Raw genomic sequence first — 25,425 nt, 5'->3', positions numbered from 1 at the left:
AATATTACGCAAAGTTTAGCCCAAACGTACTTAACTTTTTGTTTGTTGGCAAATGCATATAGTTTCTGAATACGCGAGCGAAGCGAGCGCGAAATTTTTATCGGACTTAAACCAAATATTACGCAAAATTTAGCCCAAACGTACTTAACTTTTTGTTTGTTGACAAATGCAAAAATGAGGGCATATAGTTTCTGAATACGCGAGCGGAGCGAGCGTCAATTTTTTTTCGGACTTAAATAATATATTACGTAAAATTTAGCCCAAACGTACTTAACTTTTTGTTTCTTGACAAATACAAAAATAACACAGTTTCTGAAAACGCGAGCGAAGCGAGCGCAAAATTTTAATGATTTTTTAAGACTTATATTTTCAGGTACAGAATATAAATAATCACACACAGGACAAAAGCCAAAAGTAAGGGCATATGGTTTCTGAATACGCGAGCGAAGCGAGCGCGAAATTTTTATCGGACTTAAACCAAAGACTACGTAAAATGTCGCCCAAATATACATTTTCATGAATGGGGAGACTAGGTACGACACACCCAATTTACGTCCATACGAAAACCCCCTCGCTCGAGTTAGTAAAAAAAACATTGTTTAATCAGACACCATAGAGGTCAGAGCCAGGGCCCAGGGTGGGGCAAGTGCCCCAGCTTGCCCCAGTGTGGCTACGCCCATGCTTTTCAGGTAAGGAAGGACCTCATTGAATTTAAGTAATATGGTAATACCTATTAAAAATTAGGTCTTGTTTTGTTAAACAAAAAAAAATCGGACTCGTCCGGGGAAAAAATGCGATTTACGCCAAATGTCCGGGTTTTTTTAAATATTTGTCCGGGTTTGGCGAAATTCGAAATGGCAGCCCTAGTCCTACCTATATCCTTGATGTAATTTACCTACGTTAATGAAGTAATATATAATTTCCTCATTAGATGTCCCTGATAAGACACGGATTACGTGTGAAGTATAGATTCTGCTATCTTGTGAAATTCGAAATCTCTGAGTGCGATTTCTAATGCTTTATAGGGACCGAGGATTGCAGTGTTGACCTATCACGATTGTAATGTAAGGTTTCTCTAATAAAGGAGTGCCTATCTCTCCTTGGTTACATTATTATGGAGTCTTCCAGGTAGGTATTGTAGAGATGTCAAAGTATCTAATTACTTATATCTGCGTGAAAGGAGGCTGGTAAAAGTTATGCCCGTCATTATTTTATTTTATTAAATAAGGTCAAAAATTAATTTTTATTAAGTACCAGCATATATGTATAATCTCGCATAAACTACGAGGCTTCAGAGATCTTATTCAGAGCTTCAGAGCCCACAAACAACTCTACATGCCATTCAAAAATGTTAAGTAAGACTTACTTATTAAAACTTCAGGAAAAAATCTAAGCCTACCTGTAGTTACCCATTTCCTACCCAATTTTTCCACCTAGACACATGTAAATACATAGCTATTTACATCGGTAGTTCACCACTACATTACAGGTTGATGTCCAGGGCCACGCTCGATGAGTCGGCCTTCCCGCCACGTCACGCGTCACAATCAATATTAATACGTTTCTGCACGTCTACCGTATTCCCATGACAAGAGAACAGGAATAAACAGCTTGAGTGGACTGGAACCCTGGAAACTAACTCGATGGTAAGGCCGTTTGGCCAAATGTAGCACGTGGTTTGGTTTCCACGGTTTTGATAAATATAGGTATTTTTGGGTTTGGTAAAAGTACCATCCGCTAATAATTTTATATATAAAATAATGGCATAAAATTGGAAATTGGTTATCCATCCCGTACATGAGAATACCCAGAGTAAGGTATTATACGCTTTCCATTAACCCATAGCTCTGCTCTACCTCTTATTGGATTAAAGATGAGTTATACAGAAATTAACATCAACGTAGCGCCATCTCCCTTACAACTAGTAAATACCTTAACTTCTAGTTGTCTTTTCTGAAAACCACCAACAGATGGCGCTGTCCAAAATATAAAAATAAAACATGAAAATACCACCACAATGCCATTCAAGTAATTTAATTATAATATTACTTACAATTCATTATCATAATCCATTATAAATATTGTCCTATACATAAAATGATTACGGTCATAATAATAAATTAGAATCGTTTCTGTACAATGTACAGACAAACAGCTAAAAAGAATAGGAATGCGAAGAACATGATAACTTTGTCGGTGAACTCTCGTCGGCCGTATTTCTTTAAAAGTTTGCTAGATTCGGATATCGTGCTAGCAGTGTTTTGTAGCTCCGATTGTGTGCCCTGAAAACACGAAAAAAAGATTATTTTTATAGTACATATATTATGTTCATATGTTTATTGTACATTTTTTTTTTCGTTTTCTATTAATTTTTGTGTAACTTATTTTGTTCTACATATTATTACATATTAAATTTTTTAGTTGTTTTATTAAATTAATTTGGACCGTTTTTAGCAGTCATTTATAGAAAGTATTGTTTTTTACTTTATTCAACTCACATGAACAGTAGAGCTGGATGAAACCAAATTATCTAGCGTGTCTTGACTCCGCTGTGCTGTGTCTGCCAGTTGTCTGCTAATAGACAACAATTGTTCTGTCACACCTGCAAATGAAAAAGAGAAATATTTGCTCATCATTGTCACAGCTATAGGAAATGCACTGCTCTAGATAGTCTTCCCCATTGATATTTGAAAGAACCAGTTACTAGAAACAGTCACAGAGATCATTAACTTGTGCTCTTATAAGACATTTAATACATACATACCTACATTACATACATTAAATCCAGCTATGAGGTAAACCTTTATCCTCATTTTCTGATAATTACCTATTATAGGCCATTCATAACCAACAATAAGATGGTAATTGATTTATTGCTTTACACATATTTTTGTTTTAAGCAACTTAAGTGATTTAGAATTGATATGAAGATAGTTTGAAATCTCCTCAATTGCAACCAGTGATGCATGCTCAAAAGGGTAAGGAAGGTAATTAATAAAACTATAGTTTGTCAACAAATAACAGGAATGACAGTTGTGATTCTTTGTTCTAATTCTTTGTGGCATGATGCCAGTACACATGCTATTTATTTAAAGATATGTGTCAACTGTTAATAACACAAGACAATAGCCAGTGTTGTGTGTGTACTTGTCTGTACAATTCTTATTTACCTATATATTATAAACATTCCTCACTCTTTAGTCAAGTCTTAAAAAATATGAATCTTGGAATTTGTGCTTATTATGCACTTGACTAAGATAAAAAAAAAAAAAATTTCTTGTGTAATTTTTATGGTGAAACATCTCAACTTGATATGATTGACTAAAAAGGACATAAGAGGTGCATTACTTTGCATCTGGGTACATTAAACTGTCCTAATAAATCAATAAAATGGCAGAACTATAGTCAAAACTTATACCTGAAGACATTTTGAGCAATCCATCCCTCTCGACCTTAGTCTTTCTGTGCCTAATACCAGTATCTTCACCCTCACCAGCTTTCAACAATTCCTCTCTTTGCGCCTCTCTATGGCGAACATACTTGTTATATTGGCATCCTTGAATTCCTTTAGAAGACTGAAACAATAGACAAAGAAATTAGGTAAACAATAGACAGTTATCTTTATTCATTATTTACTAAATGAAATGGTATAATGTATTTATGTGAAAACCAATAAGTGATTCATGCATTCCAGGGGTATGGTATAAATGCAATAAGCTACTTGTAGATGAAATATGGTTGTTGATAGATAAGCGAAGGCATATATTACCAAGCTAGCTGATGCCTCTGGGAGTCCACTTCGGTTGCATATTTAATGTCTCCAACATCCTTCCCGTACAATTCAAAATTTTCCAACTCGTCCCTCAATACTGATATGGCCGCTCTGCCTTTTTCATTGAGTCTGTTCAAACTCTCCATGGAGTCCCGACATGCTAGTATTTCCTGTATTTTAAGGTTTATAAGACAGTTATCTGCTTGCTCTGTAGATCTATCATGGTCATTTAAGTAGTTTAAAATATTCTACGTCACTATAGGTACTAGAAATCTCTGATGGAACTGATAAAAGGTTAGTGAATTCATTATCTGAAAACACCTGAATATCGAGGTATTTCGTAGCTACCGAGGTACAAGACTATCTATATACCATTTATATAACAATAGATATAAAGTTACGTTGTTATTCTAGTATTTATCATTCATAATTACCTGAATTATGTTCTTCACTGTAAAATAATGCTTGGCCAAAACTTTCACGTAATTCTGGAATATTGCATCTGGGCTGTCTAATTTCTGAAATAGCTTGCCGTATGCATTGCTACTCAAATCTCTTTCTGCTCGTAAATTCATTTTGTTATTTAATTCCAGTAAATATAACAATAATTCAAAGCAATTTTTTTTATTTTGAAAACTTTTGTGCTTTTTTTGATGACCGTGTCAATGTGACGTTGACGCTAGTGACGTTTAATTATTGACGTTTCAAAGTGTAATGACTCTCATACACGAACATAATTATAACGGCTTTTAGCGCCAAAAGACCCCTTCATCAGTGTAAAGTAATAAATAATATATTTCTGATTGGATAACCCTGGTATACCTTTTGAAAAATGTATAAACCGTTATAGAGTTTATAAAAAGTAACGAAATATTACGGGATACGTATTATCTCTATCTTATCTAGAGCTTAATTAGGTCTTGCAGTCGTCGTTATGGGACGGCTCGGCAGCCACATCTATTTTTAGCTGGTAAATCTTCAAATGATCCCTCCTGCTGTAGTCTTTCACGCGCGCCCAAGCGGCTCATGCGAATTTATTATTTTGTAGCCGTACGTCAAGATAGTTAAGGGTTATATTAAACGGTCGTTTTCAAATGCGCTCCGCCCGCCGTGCTACCAACGGTGTGCGCTGGGCCTAATGGATCACTGATATCCAAAATGAAGAATGGAATAAAAAATACTTTATATAAATTGGGTTTATTTCTTATTAATGAAAACTGTAGTGACTTTCATTGATAAATTGAACGAGAACAGAACAGGACACATAAATTATTACAAACCTAAAATGATTCGCATATTAATTTGTTAATTCACGCACAAATAAAAGCTGTTCGAATCGACACTATGGTTTGATGGTAATTTCTTCCACAAGCTCATCACAGACATTGTCGTCCAAGTATAAAGCATGATATCCTTGATAGCCTGTCAACTTTCTTCGACATGTAGGACATACTGGCTTTAGTATCAACGCCTTCTGCAGACAATTTCTACAAAACACGTGGCCGCACTTTGTTGAAACAACTGATTCTTTGCCCAAGTTATTAAAGCATATTGGACATCGAATTCTCAGGAGTTGTTTACGTTTAGCCTTCGCCTGTAAATAATAGTAACTCTATATTTATAAAAAAGTTAACTACATTGACTTTTTATTTGTAATTAAACCCGCAACTTCACCCGCTTCCTGAGGATACTAGTTCCCATAAAATAGTTTTATCAAAATCCGTTGAGCTGTTAGTGCCTGAAGAAGTTTCAGACGTAGCTACTCACTCAAAAACGTTGTCCTTTACAATATTACTGTCATACCGTAAAGAGGTAGCAGTCCACTGTCCTATGGGGCCAATTGATCAGTTAGTATCAAAGAATATCTTACTTTTGGTTTTGGTTTCTTAGTCTTTTTCTCCTTTACTATTTTCACCTTTGGTTCAGGTACTCCAGGCGTCATTCCCGTGTAATGAAATTCTGTTTCCTTATAGGTAAGATAAATTTTCATCGATATTGTACAATCATTTTACAAATAATTTGATTTGTCAGACATTATTTTGACATAACATCTGACACTAATGTGATAAAAAAAAAAACTATTTCTCCTATACCTGTTCAACAATAAGTTTGTCATGTGAAAGGTCTTACATGTAATAAAATATTAGGCACTGCATCTAATAGATTATTTAAACGGTTATAGATAGCCTAAAAATGTAATTGAAACCTGGAGATCGTGAGAACGATGCTTCCTTCTTTTCAAGGCACCACCAAATTCCTTAAACCCTTATTTTTACCCTATCCGCGAATAGTCGTTAGGTATCCAAATGGTATAATACTTTTCCCCACTTTACTAAATAGAAGACCTTAAAATACAAGGGTATATTTGAAATAATCAGAGATTTTGAAGATTACGATTTTCAGCAGAATTCGAATAGTAAAAAAGGTCAAAAACAAACTACGATATCCTCTTAGTAAATGCATTGTATTTTAATGAGTAGTTACAATATCACTGTTTAAGAGAAACCCTCGTGTACAAATGTAAACTTAGTTTTACTAGTCTTAGAAGCATTTTTACAATTGCTTCGTAATAATTTCACTAAATTCTTTGGTCCACAGCAATATAAGTTTAGGTGGTCCCTGAAACAAAAAAAAATACAACTGAATGATATTTTAAAAGAGTGCAATCGTAATACGCCTATTTAAGTGTGGAACATGTTATTTTTGAGGGAAACTAAAAAGCAAAGGACCTAATATTTCACCTTGAGGGACACCTACTTTGTTAAACGTTTGTAGGTACAAACTATACATATTTTTTACTGTTTATACTATCTTCTAGCTGACGCTTTAGAAGATCAACATTGTCATTATTGAGTGTTGAATTGCGATAGCCGCAGGTCGCTTTTACAGCAAATGCATGGGTGATGAAAACATTCAAAGGCTTTGCTAGAGTCCAAAAAACTTAAAACAAGATAGGTATTGCGATATTCAGCATACTTACTCTGGATATAAGTGCACCCAGTACCCAAACACTCTATCCCAGTGTGGTCTTCCACGCCTAACTCGACACCCAACCAGAGGATACTGCTTCGCTATATTATAATTATTGTCTTCATCTCCTGACTTCCCGTTACTGACATGTCTGTTAATCTTCGGAGTCAGTAAAGTAACTCTCTCGTCATCTCTATCTCTACTTAAAACGTGAGTGAGACCTTTCTCGTTAATCACAACCATATGTGCTACGGGATTAAGTTCTTTATTAGTTTGTTCATTTTGTGTGTTTGTTACGTAAAATTCTATGTGCAGTCTATCTGGGCGGTTTGCGTTTCGTAATTGTAGTATTGTTTTGTTCACTAGGTCTGCGAGCCATGTTAGTTCTCGTTCGTGTCTCACTATCCAGAGTAGATGGATTCTGCCGGGGTATCGGTTGCGTGGGTTCCTGAAATAATATGAATAACCCAGATCATTGAAATGCAAAATTTAACGCAGGTTCTTAAAACAAGACAGTAATCGATTTTAATAATGACATATAATATGATCTTACAGCAACATATCATGAAGAACAGCTACAAACGGCGTAATCCCAACTCCTGCAGCTACACAAATCGCAACATCACTCCGACACACGCTCTCCATTGGACTTGAGAATGGTCCATCCACTAGCACACTAAAACATAAGGAAGCAATTCAATTATAGGAGAGACCTATCCAAGGGAAGATCAAAGTGTACTGATTGATTATAGTTCTGGTGTGTCCTTAGGAATCTTACCTCAATTCACTCAGCCTTCTTTCCAACAACAATTTCTCTAATGATTCAGTCCAATCTCCCTTTACTCTTATCCATACTACGAAGGTTCTTTGGTATGATGTAGGAATCTGAAACATGGTGAGAAATATATAGCAGTATAAAACTAATGATGAGTTGGTAGGTTATAAAAGGTAGATAATAAAGGTAACAAAGATAATAATAGCTACAATTAACGGAGTGATGAAGACCAAACGCTATTAAACCGGTCATAAGAAGGTTCAATAATTATCTTATAGACAAGAAAGGCTCTATGCATCTAATCAAATAATAGTTGATGCAAGATATTGTCCTCCATAAACAGTTATATAGGTAAAGCCATCTAATGTAACGTTAGATAATAAACTCTGACCATTTCGAGATGACCCAAAGCCCATTGTCAAACGCAAATACGCTTAGTATGATTGCTAATGGGTCAAGTACCTTATATAGTCGCCTCAACCACCCACGAGGTTGTGGCTCTTAAACATGGTACATCATTATTATTTTGACTGTAAGTATTGTCTTTCTAGTAAGAGTATAAATAATATACGACAGTATTTCTATATTCGCCTTTAAGACCATCGTATATTTGGAAATAAGTAATTCTCAGTACCTCCATTGTCTAAGATAAATTATGTAACATGTTTTACGCGACATGACAGGCTTTTGTTATTTTTTGTTGCGGACAAAACAAACATCTATCATTTTCATTTTAACAATACGAGGAAATATTATTTAATTTCTTCAATAAATTCCATATTCTTCAATAGTCGTAACTTTACATCAAATAAGAAGAAAGCATAACGAGAAGTTAGACGTATGGACCTATCGCAAGCGTCTATTATATAGACTCTCTAGACACTATTAATCGACACATGTCAGTAGTAATCATATTTTCCAACCAGACAATACAAGCATAGACAATATAAGTTTGTTATTTTATTATTTAAATCCACATCAAGGTAAGAAACAGGACCACTTTTTGGCTGCAGAGGTTACAAACGTAACATGGGCAAATGATCCACTGAGGAATCACCGAGACTTTGTTCCTTCCCTACTCACTTTCCTAAAGTAACATTCAATGTATAGTTACCTTAACAACAGTGAAGGGATGCCACTCCATGAGCGAGACGTCTAAACACTGCAGTAACACATACTGCCCCATGCGACAGTGCAGGTCAGGAGGACAGCTCACTGTCAAGCTTATGGTGCGCCCTGCCATGTGGTGTACCTATAATGTTGAAGGGTTTAATAATGGATAAATCTAATGGAGTAATGGTTTACCAAGGTACTATAGTGTTTATCATTGTCATTGTCGTGTGAGTGGAGAGCATGTGACAAGCAAAGGTCCTGACTGTGGATGGATGGCAAAAATATAAGATAAGCTGTGTAAAATGGTAGCTGGAAACGTACCATAATTTTAAAATATATGAAAAAAATAAGGTCCTCAAAAATTATTGAACTGCAATATATGGGTTGACTACGGCCATTGAAACAGGAATCTCTAAGATATATTCTACATTTTCGCACAAAGGTTAGATCATTAATCTTTCACCATCAAGTCTCAGTGATGTTTATTAATTTGAAATTAATCCGAGATTACCATCTCATAGATATTACAGTATCACATCGAAAATTAAAACAGCTAAGGGACTCTGGTTAACTCATTCATCCCAAACCGCTAATCCCATCAATGCGGAATTACCCATGGGACCATAACCTGTTAGCAGGCTGTTGAACAAGAAATAATGGGGTTGGACACATTCGATCTAGGGCATGAGACTAAACAAAAAAACTGTAAACACACAGTACTAAAGCAAGCAAAATTGATAATAACGAAGAAGAAAATTTAATTAAAGATCATAGATAACCAAACGATTATAAAGTGGAAATAGCCAATGCAAGCATAATAAAAGAAGTAGTTAATGTAATTGAAACATACGATACAAATCTGAATTATGCAATGAATTCTATCGAATCCAATAACCCGTAAACCAATAAGAGGATTATGCAAAGCTTGATCGGTTATTGGATTAAAACTGACCACGCAGGTATTTGGGCGAAAATCTTTGACTAAATGTGAACATAATGCCGTATCAGCCTATTTGTTGGAGGTTTATCTACTAGCATTGTTTATAGAGCATGGTTAATTATCGTTGTGGAACAAACGGTAATAAATTACATGTAAGTAGGCTTTGAAACTACTGTAAAAGTCATTGTTTATTACCTAATCTGATAACCTGCTAAATAACTTGAAGCCTTGAAAAACAACATAAATAATAAGCAAGTTTTAGACGCATTTAGTTATTTCAATAAAACAACAGATTAACTTACCTCCAGAATATTCACTCTCGCTCGATTCCTAGTACAGATCCGCCACAAAAGATCCAAGACATAAAAGTTAATGGCACCGACATCCACAGCCAAGTCTGAAAAAATACAACAAAAAATGAACCTTCAAAATTGGTCGTTTTCCGAAAAAAAGAATAGACGGACAACTTGACAGTTTTAATGACGAAGATTTAAGTCTCAATCTTGTAGAGAAGAATGGTCTTCCAGAAATAGGTATTTAATGTAGCCCAAAAGACTTTTGACAGACTTTTAAGACTCATAAAAATAAAATCGAAGCTGCACAATAACAGTCAACAGATTAGACAACGATGTTAGAAGTGTATTTTCCCAAATAACCCGCTGTTGGAGTTCGACTCATACCTATTTGAAATAGGCTTTTAAATTGCATGAACAGAAACACAAATGTCTTTCGCGATTTGGATGTAGATGTAGGTCAAAAACTGCAATTAGATAATACATCGTAATTATCATACACCAAAAAATAAGATATGATAAATCACGAGTCTATTGTCCTAATTTTGAACATCTATCAAATGATTACGTTTAATATGAGGTGGTATAGATTAAATTATAAGTGCTAAATCTGGATCAAGGAAATTAACTCCAAACACAACAATACCCACTTCAACTCATTTTAATTTTATCCAAAACTAGCTGTTGCCCGCGACTTCGTCTGCGTGGGCAATATAGAATTTCCAATTTCGTTTATTTAATCGTTCATTGCTCAACCCCTGTGGGTGATAGCGTGATAATATATAGCCTATGTGTTGAACCGGCCTCCAGGTAATAGTCATGCAAAATTTGATTTAAATTCATGCAGTACTTTTTGAGATTATCCGGGACAAACATACAGACAAACAGATAAACAGACATACAGACAAAAATTCTAAAAACTACATATTTGGGTTCAGAATCGATCATGGATCACCCCCCAAGTATTCATTTTATTATATGTATAGATAAGTCACATTTATTTAGAACAAATTGTGGTATATAGTAAGAAGAAATGTTTATCCTTAAACCAAGTCAGCGGTTTGTCATCGTTTCATGACGTCATTGGGTACGATATTGGGTCACATGAGTCAATTTTTCAATTTTTACAACAAGATTCCTCAGAAACTTGACGTAAATATTTATGATCCACCACATAATGTAATGATGATGGATAGTAGTTCAATGGCCGTGCAAAACTAGATCATTTTAAATTGTTTTACAGTTTATAGTGATTTATTTGTAGTCTCTGAGAATTCGCGGCGTTCCAAGAAAGTTTAAAATGTTAAAGTTAAAACTAAAGTGTTCAGTGGAGACAAAAGCAAGACCCGATTTTCAAGATTGTATTACGAATAGCATCATCACTACTAAAGACTTTACTAGACTTCAGAAAATAATAGAATACTTGAATTAACCATCCAATACGCATGTTTCTGAAGCATCGATACAATCTACTAACAAGAAGTGCTACAACTACAAGTTCTAATTATGTAGATGCTTATACAAAACGGAATTTAATGGCTCATGAGCCTGACAAAGTAATCAGAATTAGGTACAAAATAGCTGCATAACACATGCTTATTCCCTTGACAATGAAGAAGGACAAATAACCTTAAATACAGCATGTTTAATGAGCCATAACCAAAACGTTTAACATCGTAAATCTATTATAAATCCGAGCATTTGACTGGTCCCAGCTGGTCAACGAAAATTAGCCTCGCCCTCTGCAATATCAATTTGTGTACCTACAATGAACATTATGCACTCGGAACTATTGTGTGGCATTAAGTCTCAAAATAGAGCTTCGGCTTGTTGCTAAATCCAGTAAGTAGGTGAACACATTTCATAACACTAATATTGAATCCTTTTGTGAACTTCTCTGAATGTCTGCAAAGGTAAAAGTAGGAGGAGAAGGCATCAAAGACTCGAAAGATTTTAAAACTGAAATTGATAATGTTTAAAGGAGTGATAAATGTATAATAGATCTAGTCTAACATGTTATAACAGATATCAGGATATGTTAAAATATGAATCTAAAAAAAGACCATTTAACAAACCCTTATGCTTCACATTAGTATAAACTATTCCAGTTGCTAGGTTTGGGTTTATCGAACTAAATACTTCTGGTTGTTACTAAGTAACATGAACTAATGTGTATTGGAAATTCAGGCGAAGCTTGTGGAGCCTTGGATATATCAACACTTTGTATAAGTTAACGTAAGATTTCAAAATATCATATTTATCTTTCGAAATACCGTTTTGTTGGATGTTCACTGATAAACTATTATACCAAGTGATTAAGATCTGCGAATGTGAACAACGTTACAGAATCAATGAATCATTGGCTGACCATTTAGGGAATGCAACTCCTGTCTGCTGGTTGCAATGCTAATTCAGAGAGAATTAATCAAATCAATGGATTGGAATACATGCGTCAGGTCACACCTAACATTGCTAGCAGTGACGCTGGTTACACTATACGAAGTGATATATTTAGAACATGAGATGTTCAAAGAATCTGTACAAACGATTGAAATCATCAAAAAATAAAGAAAACGTGTCGTGTAACATTCCTAAAATAAAACGCCTAATGCCACGCAGTCTGATTCATGTCAAATGTTTACATTCCAAGGAAGATTCACTCACTTCGTGACGACTAGACTTTCATTCAAATTGGCACTCGCATCACTATTCTGAAGTTACCTACATTAGCTGAAAGTGCGGGACCATCAATTAGGGAGTATAAAGACATTAATATATGTACTTATTGCCCTCACAGACGCCCTCAGTTCTCGTCTGAATAGGAGTTTACTTAAGGTGCATTATAATGGGTGTCCTCCCACGAGAGCTGTGTGAAAGGGTTGCCTCAGACAGACTCGGTGGTAAAGGCTTTTACGGTGTAACGTATAAATCAATCTTGCCATCTTCCGCATAGGTTTCTAATGTGTAAATCACTTTTACTTTAATAATAGCACACATTAACATATCGTTCATCAATGTATGAAGTATGGATGGATCACGCAATTTCGCTGAAAAGAAACCATAATATAAAATTAAATTGGGACTCACCTTTGATTTGATGGCAACGAATTTTGGAGTATTCTCGTTTTGACTAAAGTTTAGACTAGTTTCGTTTTCAATGACCTCTTGTTTTAGGACACCGCTGAAATTAATAAAATAAATTAATCAGTTTTATCAAAAGCAGGTCAAAAAGCTACTTTTCCGTTCTCTGGTAAGCACATAAATCTCTGTTTGCGTAAATACACAGTTAGTAATACACTTTGCCAATTTCAATATTATTGATCCCTGACACGTTTTTGCAATAAATAAACTGCAGGACCGCAACTAAATATGGTCAAAGCTACCACAAAATACAGTCGGGCATGATTCATATTTTTAACTGAGTCAGACTTACGCCCCGTCAAGCAACCCATATGCTCTTCACGGATAGTGAAATTTTCATCCACCATTAAAATTAAAAAGCCTTTCGATATGGTCTGGACCTTAGGGTTTAAAAGTCTGGGTTTTATGTAACCTTGATTTCAGATCTTAGGAAAGCATATACTTGCCGCTTGTCTTACTCATATGTATGGAAGCTGAAACTTTGTTGCATTTGTGCTTACAGCGTTAGAGATAGACATTTACGGCTGTCAAGATTTCTTTACAATCGTCATAAAAAGATTCCTAAGGCTTCTTTGTATTGCTTTATTTATTCTCAACCGTTACGTTGTAAAATTCAAATGTATATTTAAATGCGTGGAGGGGAACCGTTAAGGTATCCTATAAATCTCAAGCAGAGAGATAATTAAGTATTGATGTTAAAAAATATTTGATCTAGTTTTTTAAACGAATCTACCTACTGATTTATTTCTTTATGACTATTAAAGACTAAATCAATAGGGCTTACCTCAACGGATGTATAATAAGTAGCACGATGAACAACACATATAATTGATGTGTATACCAGAAAGCGTTGTAGACCCTTCTACGAACGATTCTCATGGACGTCAAGCCCATGCATAATGTAATGATAAGCATGGAAACGCCTGTCAAGCCCGCCGTGCTCAATAGTAGATTTAAAGGGTTCTGAAAATAAACAAATTATAAACGCTAGGCCTTGATAGATTGGATTGCAAAATATTTAGGTCTAGCTAAAACTGGAACAATAAAATATGATTTACAAAATAAGAAACTCGGCTACGTCCTAAAAGATAGAAACTGGTAATCAATCGCAGTTAGGGGACCTCATAAGAAGATAAGCAAAAGTTCTATGCGTGTCGGGTCAGGCGTGCAGTAACCTTATTGCAATGATTCAACTTCTTTCTATCTTTTTATCCAACAGCGCAGACTGTGCAGCTATGTAAAAGACCTGCACTGGTATCTCTATCTATAGTATCTATCACAAGTAATTACGTGGTTACTCATTTAAAATGTTCCAGTTCTCTCTAGCAAGTTGGATTTCAATTATTTATAGATTTTTCAGGATACAAACAGCAAACAAAGCTACATTAACTGATTCACCGTCTGTGCCAGATGTTTTACATAGTGATAGAGGTCTGCTATATTATCAGATCTTCAAATATTATACGATATGCAGCTAAGCGGAAAGAAGGTCATCAAGTCATTTTTATCATTAGTCGTAATCATCTTCCTAACAACGAGACGTTCTAGGGTCATAATTATTATGACCTAAAGGATGGAGATGACGTAATAACGACTGGGAGAGAACATGATAGCAATCTGAGACTGTTAGATGAATAAAATATTGTATCATGTATAATTTAGGATATATTTATCTTCAAAACCTAGTACAATAACTTTTTGGATTTTGATGATCTGAAACAAAGGAAAGGGAAAAATCTATCTACTACTTATTAAATTTAGAATTGCACTTGTATTCAACAGGCCCAATTAGTAAACTGGCAGCTATTAGTCGGGTACCATTCATCGCAAATCTAACGGATATTGCCCATAGAGTGCAGAATTTCAATTAAATTGCATTATGAAGTCTAATTTATCTGGAATGCTATCTAGAATTATAGATTCATTTGGAGTACATTAATTGGTCGAACAAGTTAAATCATTAATTGAAAATGTAAATACCACTACATTTGCTTTACATTCCGTTAACCTAGAATGATGTGCAGAGGTACTCCCTTCTGTCTACATAATGTACCAGGACTGTGTACCTCAATTACACCAAAGACGTAACTTGGTCGTGTAACCCATATATTAGGTAAATGGTGGTTCAGTAAAGCAACTGTAACTACTGCACATTATGTCCCTACAAGAAACGCTAATAACTCTTTTGTCACCACACAATGGGCAAGTCCTTAAATAGGCCAAAATCGTTCCAATTACAACTACAATCTAGAATACTAGAACAATCGTAACAAACCACCTGAACAGTCATTACATAAGTCTAAGTCCAAAGCGGATAGCCTAAAGCTGTCAAACTAACCTCGTTTCTGTACTTCGCGAAGTTAATCTCAGCATGTTGTTCGTCGAACCCTCTGGAGAAATTCCACAAGTTCACCAAATGGGAAATGGAATGTACAACTGGAAACAATATGTATGGCTACACTGTTTGTCGGTATCGCAGGTGCTAGGAAGCCAGTTATAAATCCTACTACGGAAATTGTTGAGGAACTTTCAAGTAAATAATGGGCAGAGTTTACGATTAAGGCAAGGGAGTTAATATCTGAAAAAATCTGAGCTTCAAGTTTCGGTTCAGCAAGTAAGTATAGGCAACTTTTGTTACATTGGAACTACTGTAATTTTTTAAAGAAATTCAAGGAAAACTTCGTGGAAGCAGTTTCAAGTTTAAAACAAAAACAGTTTGTTCTTATACCAGGAAGGATCGATAAAATGTAAATGGAGTACAGCAAGACCTTTTCTGTCTTGTAAAAATCTCAGATCACTTGTTTGAGAATCTTAAATCATTTTCTATCTAAAGCGCAGCTAAACTGAAAATTTACCAAAGTACTGCTCACGTTCTAGTTCAGGAACAAAAGCTAGAAATCCTAACAGTGGTGTTGGCAGCCATTAGCCTTCGTCTCAACAACTTAATGGTGCTCTACATACGCGTAGGGCTTTAACGAGCCTTCCACCATTTCCAATTCGCTTTGTGAATATTTAAAAAATGGAACCCATTGAGAAACCTCTTTAGTTCTTGGACAGGTCTGGCTTAAATAAGACCCGAAATTATAAAAAAGAAAAACAAACTGCTTCCATTGAAGTTTCTATATCGATCCTACGTTCAATTTTAAATAACCCAGCCAGATGCCTGGAATCGTTTAAAAGTTTTCTTAGTAATAATAACAGTATGTAATTCTAACGATTCTTGCCTAGTTTTAACTGAAAATACTTTCAGACTTTGTATATTTATGAAACTCCTCTTTAACTCAGCAATGCAAGCTGCTTTTAATTACATTCCTTGTTACGTAAACACGCACAATTTAAAGAGGAAAAAGTCCTATGTTAAGAGTCTACTTTCTTGGAGAAGAATTGACTTATTTTAATTTATTAAAATCACAACGAATCCTATACCAATAATAAAAAATTCTTACCAGCAAAAACTAGTAGAGTAATTGCAACGGTCATGTGAAAGCTCTTCGCTTTTTCTAGCCAGAAAAAGAATAAGCCTGGCCATAATCTTGATAGGACCCTATACAGCAATTGATTTAACTTCTTGCATAGAGGAAGTAGCACCAGGGCGCAACATAAATTTATAACAGTCGCCGTACCACGGGAGATGCATAGTCCTAACTGAAAACGAAAAAAATATTAAAAAATATCGCCGACGAGGTTTATTCAACCTTTTTGCAGTCTGTATGTTGAATGCTGGCAGGTGAGAAAAAACACCGTTTTATGAAATAACAAGGTTTTAAAACACATGGATTTTTCTTTTACGAAGTTCAAAGCGAAATGTTGGGAGTAGGTACCTACTAATTTAAATAAAACTTACCCCTAAAATCCTTCTTAAATAATAAAACTGCAGTCCAATATTGTAATAAATAAATGTGTCGTAAAAAAGATATAGAACTAATGAGATCCATAATATCTGAAACAAAGAAAAATACTGTGAAGTCTATTTGCATTGAAACAAGAAATGTAATTTCCCTACTTACTGCAGAAATTACTGTCGTCAAAGCAATGGACTGGATAATTTACAGTGATTTATGAGTCAAGAATGAGACAGTGCGGCACCAAACAAACGTGCCACGGTAATCAGGTATTTTTAGATTCTTTGATTCACGTTCAGATTAAAAATAAAAATCGACTACACATTCCCAGGAAATAGAAATATAGGAACAATTAGTTTTGTAATCAAAGAAATGATTTCGCTCTTCGTTGTCCATAATATCCTTCAGACGATTACTTCAAATGAAATGACACATTTCATACGTAAAAAGCGCATAAAATGTAAGTACGTTGCATCAGTTTACGTCGGCGGTCGGTGCGTCGGAAGTGTAAACGAACGTATAGCTAGCCACTTCAGACTCTATTCAACGCCTGTGCGTAGCCACGGCTTTCTATACAGCCTTTGACAGCCGTGTTGTGCCTACCTCCATTGAACAAGTGAATGGACCCGATGACAGTTAAGCGCAGAGTGTGGGCCTGCATTAATTAACGGATGTCGAACGTTCAAACTGAATGGCAGAGATGTTACATATATTATGGTAAGTGACAGGATTTGTGCCTATGGGCAATGCTTGGAACTTAAGATAAATGATGTATAAAATGGTGCTATGGACATAGGACAACGGCCTTTCGTTATAGTAGGTTCCTAGATCAGCGATTTTAGAATTTTATGGCGGAACGTTTTATGATGACTATAACAACAAGCTTATAGAAATCCAACCGGACTTCGGGTGTTATTATTAAACGTATTTTTTTAAAACAACACTTAAATATAACTAAATTTTGCGCTTGTAATAAAAATCCGTAAACCATGGAGTAAAATACTACATTGTATTTTGATAGTAGATCGGACCATCATCGATTACTTCAGAGCGTTCGGTTTACATCGCTATTCCGTTTGAAGATAACAAATAAACATAGAAACAACGTTACACATTGTACTAAAATAAACTAATAAATGTATTGACGTTTGAACTTGACAGAACTAGAAGTAATAAACTAACGTTATTAACCATTGCTAATCTGCGCTACTGAGCAGAATCTGTTCTTCACGGTCAGTTGGAAGTGCTCCATCATCTCATTTATCCAAATACGTAACTATAAATAAATGATAGACATCAATTCCAACGCCTGCCACTTTCATCAACATCAATTTTCATAGCAGTCCCCAAATAATGCAATTATAGCTTAACCGCGTTATCGATTAAATTAATTAAGATAAATCTGATTGATGTGGCCAAGGCGGTAATATGGGGACTGATTCCCCATCACCTTTGAACGTACCTTCGCTCCTATACATACAAATCCCCATAATACATAGGGGATAGGCTATAGATGTATTACACGTATGAAGGGTTTTTCCTCGTGAGTGCATTAATCCATCTTACATGGGATATGGGTGATGAGAATTGATGGCTATCAATCATCTTGTCCTTAAGGATTTGAATATAAGGATAAGTTTAATCTCATCGATTTACATTAGATAGGTTAGGTACTAATGTTTGTGACATGATTCCTGAAGGAATGTCGAAATAATGAATGTTTAGATTGATTACGAAAAGAGGATTTCGTGCCAGAACATACGATAGAAATTATCGCTTTGATTTATACTAGAAATAAAATTATATTTAGGTACAGACAGAATTTTCTGTAATAAAATAAATGATTTAGGATAGCACTAAAGAGGAATAACAGACCCTTAAAAATACTTGAGAAGGTTTTATTTAAATACATAACACAAGTGTACATATATTAAGTACCTACCTACTACAACACAGTACCTAAGGTATAGGATTTCTTAGAATGAGCAATCAGAAATACAGACATCTCTATTATGCATAGAAAACAAATCTTCGTTATGAGTGGACTTAAATTCCTATTATAATCCCAATGACGCTCTGGCCAATTCATCTGTTATTTATTTATCTTGCAATCTGCAAATAAATGATGTTTCAAATGGCAAGAAACATTTGCAGTAATATTTCAGAAATGCAAATGAGTAATTACAATTTAATGAGTCATATCCCAACAAACAAAAAATCCTCTCATAGTGGCTAAAAATGCCAAAAATAAATTTCTTATAAGAGCCGTAAGTGTGCGTTTGGGCACAAATTACAAGAACAATAACCTCAAACCCCCCTTATATTTGCTTTATTGTCAGCTTCTTTTTCTTATATGTACTTTATTATAGCAAGCGATAAGGGAGTCAAACTAATAAAAGCAAAAGGATTTGCTCTTAAAAAGCCAACCAACCTTATACATGTTTTATAATGGCGAGCAACAAGGGAGTAAAACTATTCGCCTTAAAATCAGTGTTTGAGATTCTGCAACAAGTGTTTTGTTGAGTGATTTTTCACAGTTTGGTAGCGTCAACGAGTATTTTAAAGAAAACAAGAACCATGATTAATTTCATTTTTTTTGTGTACCTGAATTCGAGAGTATATTGTGCTTGTTTATTGAGAAAACTGTGTGGAAATTCAAACGTATGATAAAATGTGGTACAAAAAGTGTAATTATATCAACGCGCCCTTGAATTTGAGTAGTTTTGACGTAAAAATGTGAATAATTATTAAGGCATGTTTTTTATAACGCTTTTACAAGGGTAATATCATTCTCACAACGTCTATTAGAAATCTATAAGATTATAAGCTCTGTAATGGCAACATTTATTCCATCTGCTATCGCCATTTTATCTATCGTTAGGGTTCCTTTCATCATTCCGTAGCTGTATTAATATTAGCTATATTACATTTTAGATATATTACAATGGTCGTATTTACGGACGTTGCCAAATTTTTAAAAAGAAGAGAAAATCTGACTGTCCAAAACAAGAGATGGCCATAGAATTTGACACATTTTATCGTACGAAGAAAAGGTTTTCATTGCAAATATCGGACTTTGTCAAACATACCTTCACACTTTGTGATTGGTGGAAAAAATAGAAGTTTTGCTACTATTCACTTTCTTGTTTTGTCAAAATTGTAAAGAGTATTTGATTTATGATCTTTATTGAAGATGAATGTGAATATTGTAATCCATAATTTTATTACACATTTCTCAATAGTAATCAAAAAATTCAATACCTAGCAATGAAAAATAATTATTACTAGGTAAGTGTAAATAAATAGATATTTTAATATATAGATTAATAAATAGATTGTAATATTTTTAATAGATCATCCATTTAATACTGTAATATTTTTAATATATCATAGATATCCATCTTATTCAACTCAAATTTAGTTGAAAATTTATGTCTTCTTCACTACCACTAACGTTATATTCTTCTTGACTGATTTCCTTTTTTACTTCATTGTCATCTTCCATAAAATCATTGACGGAACCCTCAAGTGATTTGTTGGTATCGGGTTGTCATTTTGTAATATTATACTCGTAGCAGTAGAAGTGGTATAAGAATACTTTAATATGACCATCTAGAGAATAAGACCTTTTTAATGACTATGTAAGTGATTATGGATTGCGTTCATTCTTGTAAAGACCATATAAAATGCAGAATATTGTTTGTTGGGTAGACATCTTATGAAATGCTCCTATGAGTTTAAAAGTATCATAGTTAGCTTATGCATTACCGTTATAAGAACAGTTAGCCAAATGAAAAGCTTTTATAAGGTTTTGAATATTATAAGGCTTAAAAGCATTGTAAATGCGCTTATGAGAATAACACATTTTCAATCCTTATTATAATCATGTAATTTGGACTTGTTGTGGTTAACCCAACCAAATTATAAGAGTAAAGGTAATATTAGCCAAATCTTCTTATATTGTGCCATAATAAGGAACATTGACATAATGAAAGCGATTTTAAAGCAACTATAAGAAATTCGACCTTAAACGTAAAATTTTATAAGAGTAGCTTGTTTGTTGGGTAGTAAACCTGAATTCATAGCGTAAACAGTCTGTCATTTCTCAGACCTAGCATAAACATAGAACATGCGTAAAGAATTAGAAACTGGATTGTAACAATATTGAAATCTAATCCTCTTGTTTGAATGAAATGTATCTAGCATTCCGGAATTTGGGGCCTATAAACTAACTCTCCCGCACGAACCTGGGCAGATAGCTACATTTCAATAAACCATACCAACTGAGTGACTTCATATTAAAAGTTATTTACAGTATTTTCTTTAGGTAGGTACTCACATCTCGGAATTCGCGTTTTGATGAATCATGGCCACCTCAAAACGCGAAAATTAAAAATGTTAACCTCCTACTTGGAGTTATAATTATAGGCATGATAAACAAACGGTTTAGGTCGTCCATCATCAATCATATTGTGCCAAGAATCAAGGTCTAGGTCGGGCTGAAACAATGGCTATAAGACAACCATGATATTGATACTTCTTCATAAAGATTATAGAAGATAATTATACAGACACTGGTCTAATCAGTTACTAGGAAATGATATGCGTGTTTCCTTATTGTCGTATCAAAAGTATTAAAAGTATTATAGAACGATTGTCTGTGAAAGCTAATTAGCTAGGTACGGTAATTCCTAAAACGGCGACATTCCTAGGGATGCAAAATCATTTAAATATTTTGTGACATATCCTTGCTGTATGGCATAGGAGAAAATGTGAGACGCGATCAAAAAGTAAACATCAGACTGAATAGACTTCTAAGACTTTAAGAAGTCTTGAAGACGTTACTTAAGTACCTATATTCTACAATATTATTCCTTTCTAATTGCATGGTGACTGCTTCCTCTGACGAGTGAAGGGTTTGGAGCAGTGAAAGGGTACGCTAAGGGAAATGGGAATCGTGTTCTCAATCGAATTGACTTTGCGTTTCCTTAGCGTTGCACACCGACTAATGTATCCGCCTTCTTTGAGAATAGTTTTGCTGTTCATATTTCATATCCTAAGAAGAAAATTATAAAGATTGGAATAGTCATACCACTATATTTATTAAAAGTAATCTTTGAATTCGGTATAGCTTTTTATTACATCGAATATTGTCGCTACATCAAATATTTGGCCCTTTACTAGCTAAAATGCTAGAACCCCATGATAAGACGGAAATCCAGCTAAGTATTCCATTTACATTTTTTTTAATCCTATGTATCCGTAAAAAACACGGATTCTACTTACGTCATAGACTCCATGAATTGAAATTATTTGCTGAACTAGGTTAATATTAGCAATTCTGCCAACAACATGACAGAGCGCTTAGACCCAGGTGTTTGTTGTTTTAATAAGCGTTGCCTTATTTTAGCAAAAGGTCAATGCAACGTTATTTTTAGTAGATACGTTACGCACTTCATGTCTATCATATTACATTAGGCCTCCTTTTATTTTTATGCACGATTTTTATTAGCAGTAGTAAGTGTTAACTGAGCTGTTGGCAAAGTCGTCAAATCCATAAAATATTGATAGCTAATGGCCCCACTACGAAACGAAATGGCTCTATTGTCATGAAAATTGACAAAAAAAAAGTAATGACCTTAATATATCTACATAATACCCATCAGATTATATTAATTGGATCATAAGAGTAAATGAAAATTAATTAAATTACAGGTCGAGTCAGATAAACAGCTACAGTTAGTTCATACAGTTCACAGGGCGTTGTAAATTGAAATCAGATTTAATGTTAACACTCGGCTACACAAACGCAAATCATGCAATGATCATAACTGCATGATTGATTGTACACCAGTGGTTACAGCTGATAACTGGAGCGAATAAATCATTTTTATTGGATTAACACTAGCGCTTTATGGCTCTCGTAACGTAACGCGCTTTGTTTGAGCTTAAATTAAATAATTAACTGAAATGGTTTCATATTTGTGAGGGATAATCGAATTCTGCACTGTCATTTGATTATTAAAAATAGCAGTTTGTATTGTACCTACTTATTTCTCATTTTTACCTGAAAAACGTAAGGAAAACTGGAACACGGATTTGGTCTACGGAAAAGTTTTACAGTTCAGTAACAGCTTGCAGTGGATTTTGGTACATGGAGAACTTCCTTCCTCCGCGTTTCAGTGCGACGGATCTTGAAGATTTTACGTAAATAGTTTACCGAAGAAAAAATAAACTAAAATTACTATTTCGAAGTGTGACAATCACACTTGGAACTATCCTTTTCAGTTGAGTCATCTAGTGTGACCACTGTAATCGAGTTAACTGTCAACGCGTGCGCACAGCGATAAACGATTTACACTCACGCGCATCTTAATTGATGTTAAGTATAATTTATTGAACGAACTGTAAACTGCAGGTTTATAGCTTGAGTTTATTTGCTTCTACCATTATTGCCCACCCATGGATCTATTTTGACCCAGATAAAACCGTTAGAGGCGGCCTGTGCCCAACAGTGGGATGATAAAAAGGCTGATGATGATGAAAACCGTATAAGTCGGTAACTATGTGAGAGCAATATCACTTGACCGATTTCATGAATTCTTTCACTGTTGGGAAGGGTATCCGGGTACGGGCAGAAGTTGATCCCCTCGAGTCGTGGGAAACGGCTAGTTTTATTATAAAAGTAAAGTTCATAAATTACACTACGTGCTTAAGGGCGAGGCTTAGAAAGCTCTCTGTAGATGACTTTCGTCTTGTCAACTACAAGACAAGCAGGTTTCAGGTCGTTTGGAATACCGATTACAATGAATAGGCAGAAGTAATTGCTTAAAGAAATTTTTGAATGAAGACGATTATTTCAGGAGCTACTGCCGATTTTTTAGTTTTTATTTAGTTTTCTTTCAATGTTAGATAGATAGTCAATTTTCTGAGTTAGTCAGAGCTAGTCTTTTTTCTTTTGGTCGTAAATTCGCCTCAGCAGAAATTAGGTACCTACATATAGTTATATAATGTGCCTATGTTATAAATTTACAAATTATGTTTATATACTTAGAACATTTTGAAGAAGATGAGCATTTTCACCCGTGAATTTTAGTTTTGTTCTTTACTGTAGTAAGTTTACAGCCACGCGGGGCTAACAAACTGCAAGAGTTTGTACTTTACCGCCTGACCCAAATACTTTTATTTGTCCTGCATGCTTTTGTTGCGTATTCTTGTTATACATACCTACATAGGTTGGTACCTACATATAGCATAACTGGTATGGCTGAAAGGAAAGAACCGGTGCAAGGACAGTTTTTTATTTAGTAAACCTTTTTAAATATAATTTTTGTGTTTCTAAATGAGTAACTAGGTAAGCAACAATAATGAGTACTTATTCCTGTTAAAGACTTCTTATCAAGTGTCAAATCTCAAAAGATTCAACCTTCAACCGGCATCTGGCATTATAAATTAAGTGGCAAGCAATAAATTCGGGACTTCAAAATTGCACCCTTTTCAATGCGTTCTTTGGACGAGGACGACTTATGAGAGGACAAACAAACGAAGTTATGTTTAGTTTATATAAATAACTATTGAATAGTGACCGTGAAGTTGAGATCATCATAATTCTGAGAAATAAACCTCACGTAACTATTGCTTTCTCAACATACGGCGCAAACGAAAAAATAAGGACGAACATAGAAATTAAGTTTTCATGAATGGGAAAAAAGTTTTTTTTTTTATATTAAACTTACCAAATAAATACGCCTCTTCACACATTCAAAACTGTCGCTAATAAGTGATGTTAACTTCATTTTAAATTAATTAAATGCTTATAAGAAACTTTAAAAATGCACAATTTTATTTTTATTTTAGAATTTTCGAAATTCGATTTCGTGACAAATAGAAGAAACATTTTCGCGCTCTTCTTCGTTTTTTTTTTAATTCACTGTAAGTTTGGCTTTAACAAGCAATTCCATGATGCCAGTGATCGCGATGTTATGGCTAAAACGTGCAGCATGTGACTGCCGCGATGTAATACGTGCGGCGAACCGGCCGGCCGACGCGGGAACGTGTCGCCAAAACCCGCGCTGAGATTTCATAGGTCAACGCATTTTAATCCTCGTAAACGCGTTAGGTACGCGTAGGAGTTTACATAATGGGGAATTCCTATTAGAATCTTCTTGTACAATACAACTTTTTAACTACTAATCAGGAATTTCGTCTGTAATTTTGCTATGGTTTTCAAGTATTTGAGTAACCGATACCGAATTAATTAGGCGATCGACGATTAGGGATTTTAATTAATGATAAATGTTTGCTTTCCTTAGTCTGAGAGTGATCTTCTAAAAATGAGCTTTGGTAGGTATTTATTAGCATAAAAATTACCTAATATATAACTTTTTATTATCACTGGTTGCTATTGTTCCAATAGGTATTTGAGTTCTCAACATATCATGTATAGATAACCTGGCTAGTAATGTGGTGCTTCGTGTAAAATGTCAAGTCATAATACTTATCCCTTTTGTACGAATTTCACGGAAAAAAATGAATTAGGTACTTAAAATCAAGTTTTTATGATTTTAAGTACCTAATTA

The 25,425-nt window shown here is 34.6% G+C and overlaps 2 protein-coding genes and 1 non-coding gene across 3 annotated transcripts; all 3 read right to left on the bottom strand.

Moving 5' to 3' along the window:
• Window positions 1-2,007: 2,007 nt before the first annotated feature.
• On the bottom strand, window positions 2,008-4,465 carry LOC135117317 (vesicle transport protein SEC20-like). Its single transcript, XM_064036316.1, is given in 6 exon segments — window positions 2,008-2,282; window positions 2,499-2,602; window positions 3,419-3,523; window positions 3,526-3,575; window positions 3,770-3,942; window positions 4,207-4,465. Coding segments are annotated over 6 exon segments (735 nt in total). The 5' UTR covers window positions 4,348-4,465; the 3' UTR covers window positions 2,008-2,120.
• A 485-nt stretch (window positions 4,466-4,950) lies between these two features.
• Window positions 4,951-5,841, bottom strand: LOC110378713 (uncharacterized). Its single transcript, XR_010276831.1, has 2 exons — window positions 5,643-5,841; window positions 4,951-5,366 (listed from the first exon to the last, which is right to left on the bottom strand). It is a non-coding gene; the product is annotated as an uncharacterized LOC110378713 (transcript).
• Window positions 5,842-6,217: 376 nt separating this feature from the next.
• On the bottom strand, window positions 6,218-24,928 carry LOC110378716 (NADPH oxidase 4). Its single transcript, XM_021338092.3, is given in 13 exon segments — window positions 6,218-6,391; window positions 6,753-7,190; window positions 7,296-7,418; window positions 7,521-7,627; window positions 8,632-8,769; window positions 9,873-9,937; window positions 9,940-9,967; window positions 12,951-13,044; window positions 13,789-13,967; window positions 15,343-15,440; window positions 16,451-16,649; window positions 16,849-16,944; window positions 24,583-24,928. Coding segments are annotated over 13 exon segments (1,749 nt in total). The 5' UTR covers window positions 24,643-24,928; the 3' UTR covers window positions 6,218-6,267.
• Between the last annotated feature and the right edge of the window lie 497 nt (window positions 24,929-25,425).

Source organism: Helicoverpa armigera, chromosome 9 (assembly GCF_030705265.1).
Source record: "Helicoverpa armigera isolate CAAS_96S chromosome 9, ASM3070526v1, whole genome shotgun sequence".
NCBI classification, from domain to species: domain Eukaryota; kingdom Metazoa; phylum Arthropoda; class Insecta; order Lepidoptera; family Noctuidae; genus Helicoverpa; species Helicoverpa armigera.
This window is presented reverse-complemented; position numbering and strand designations above follow the sequence as displayed.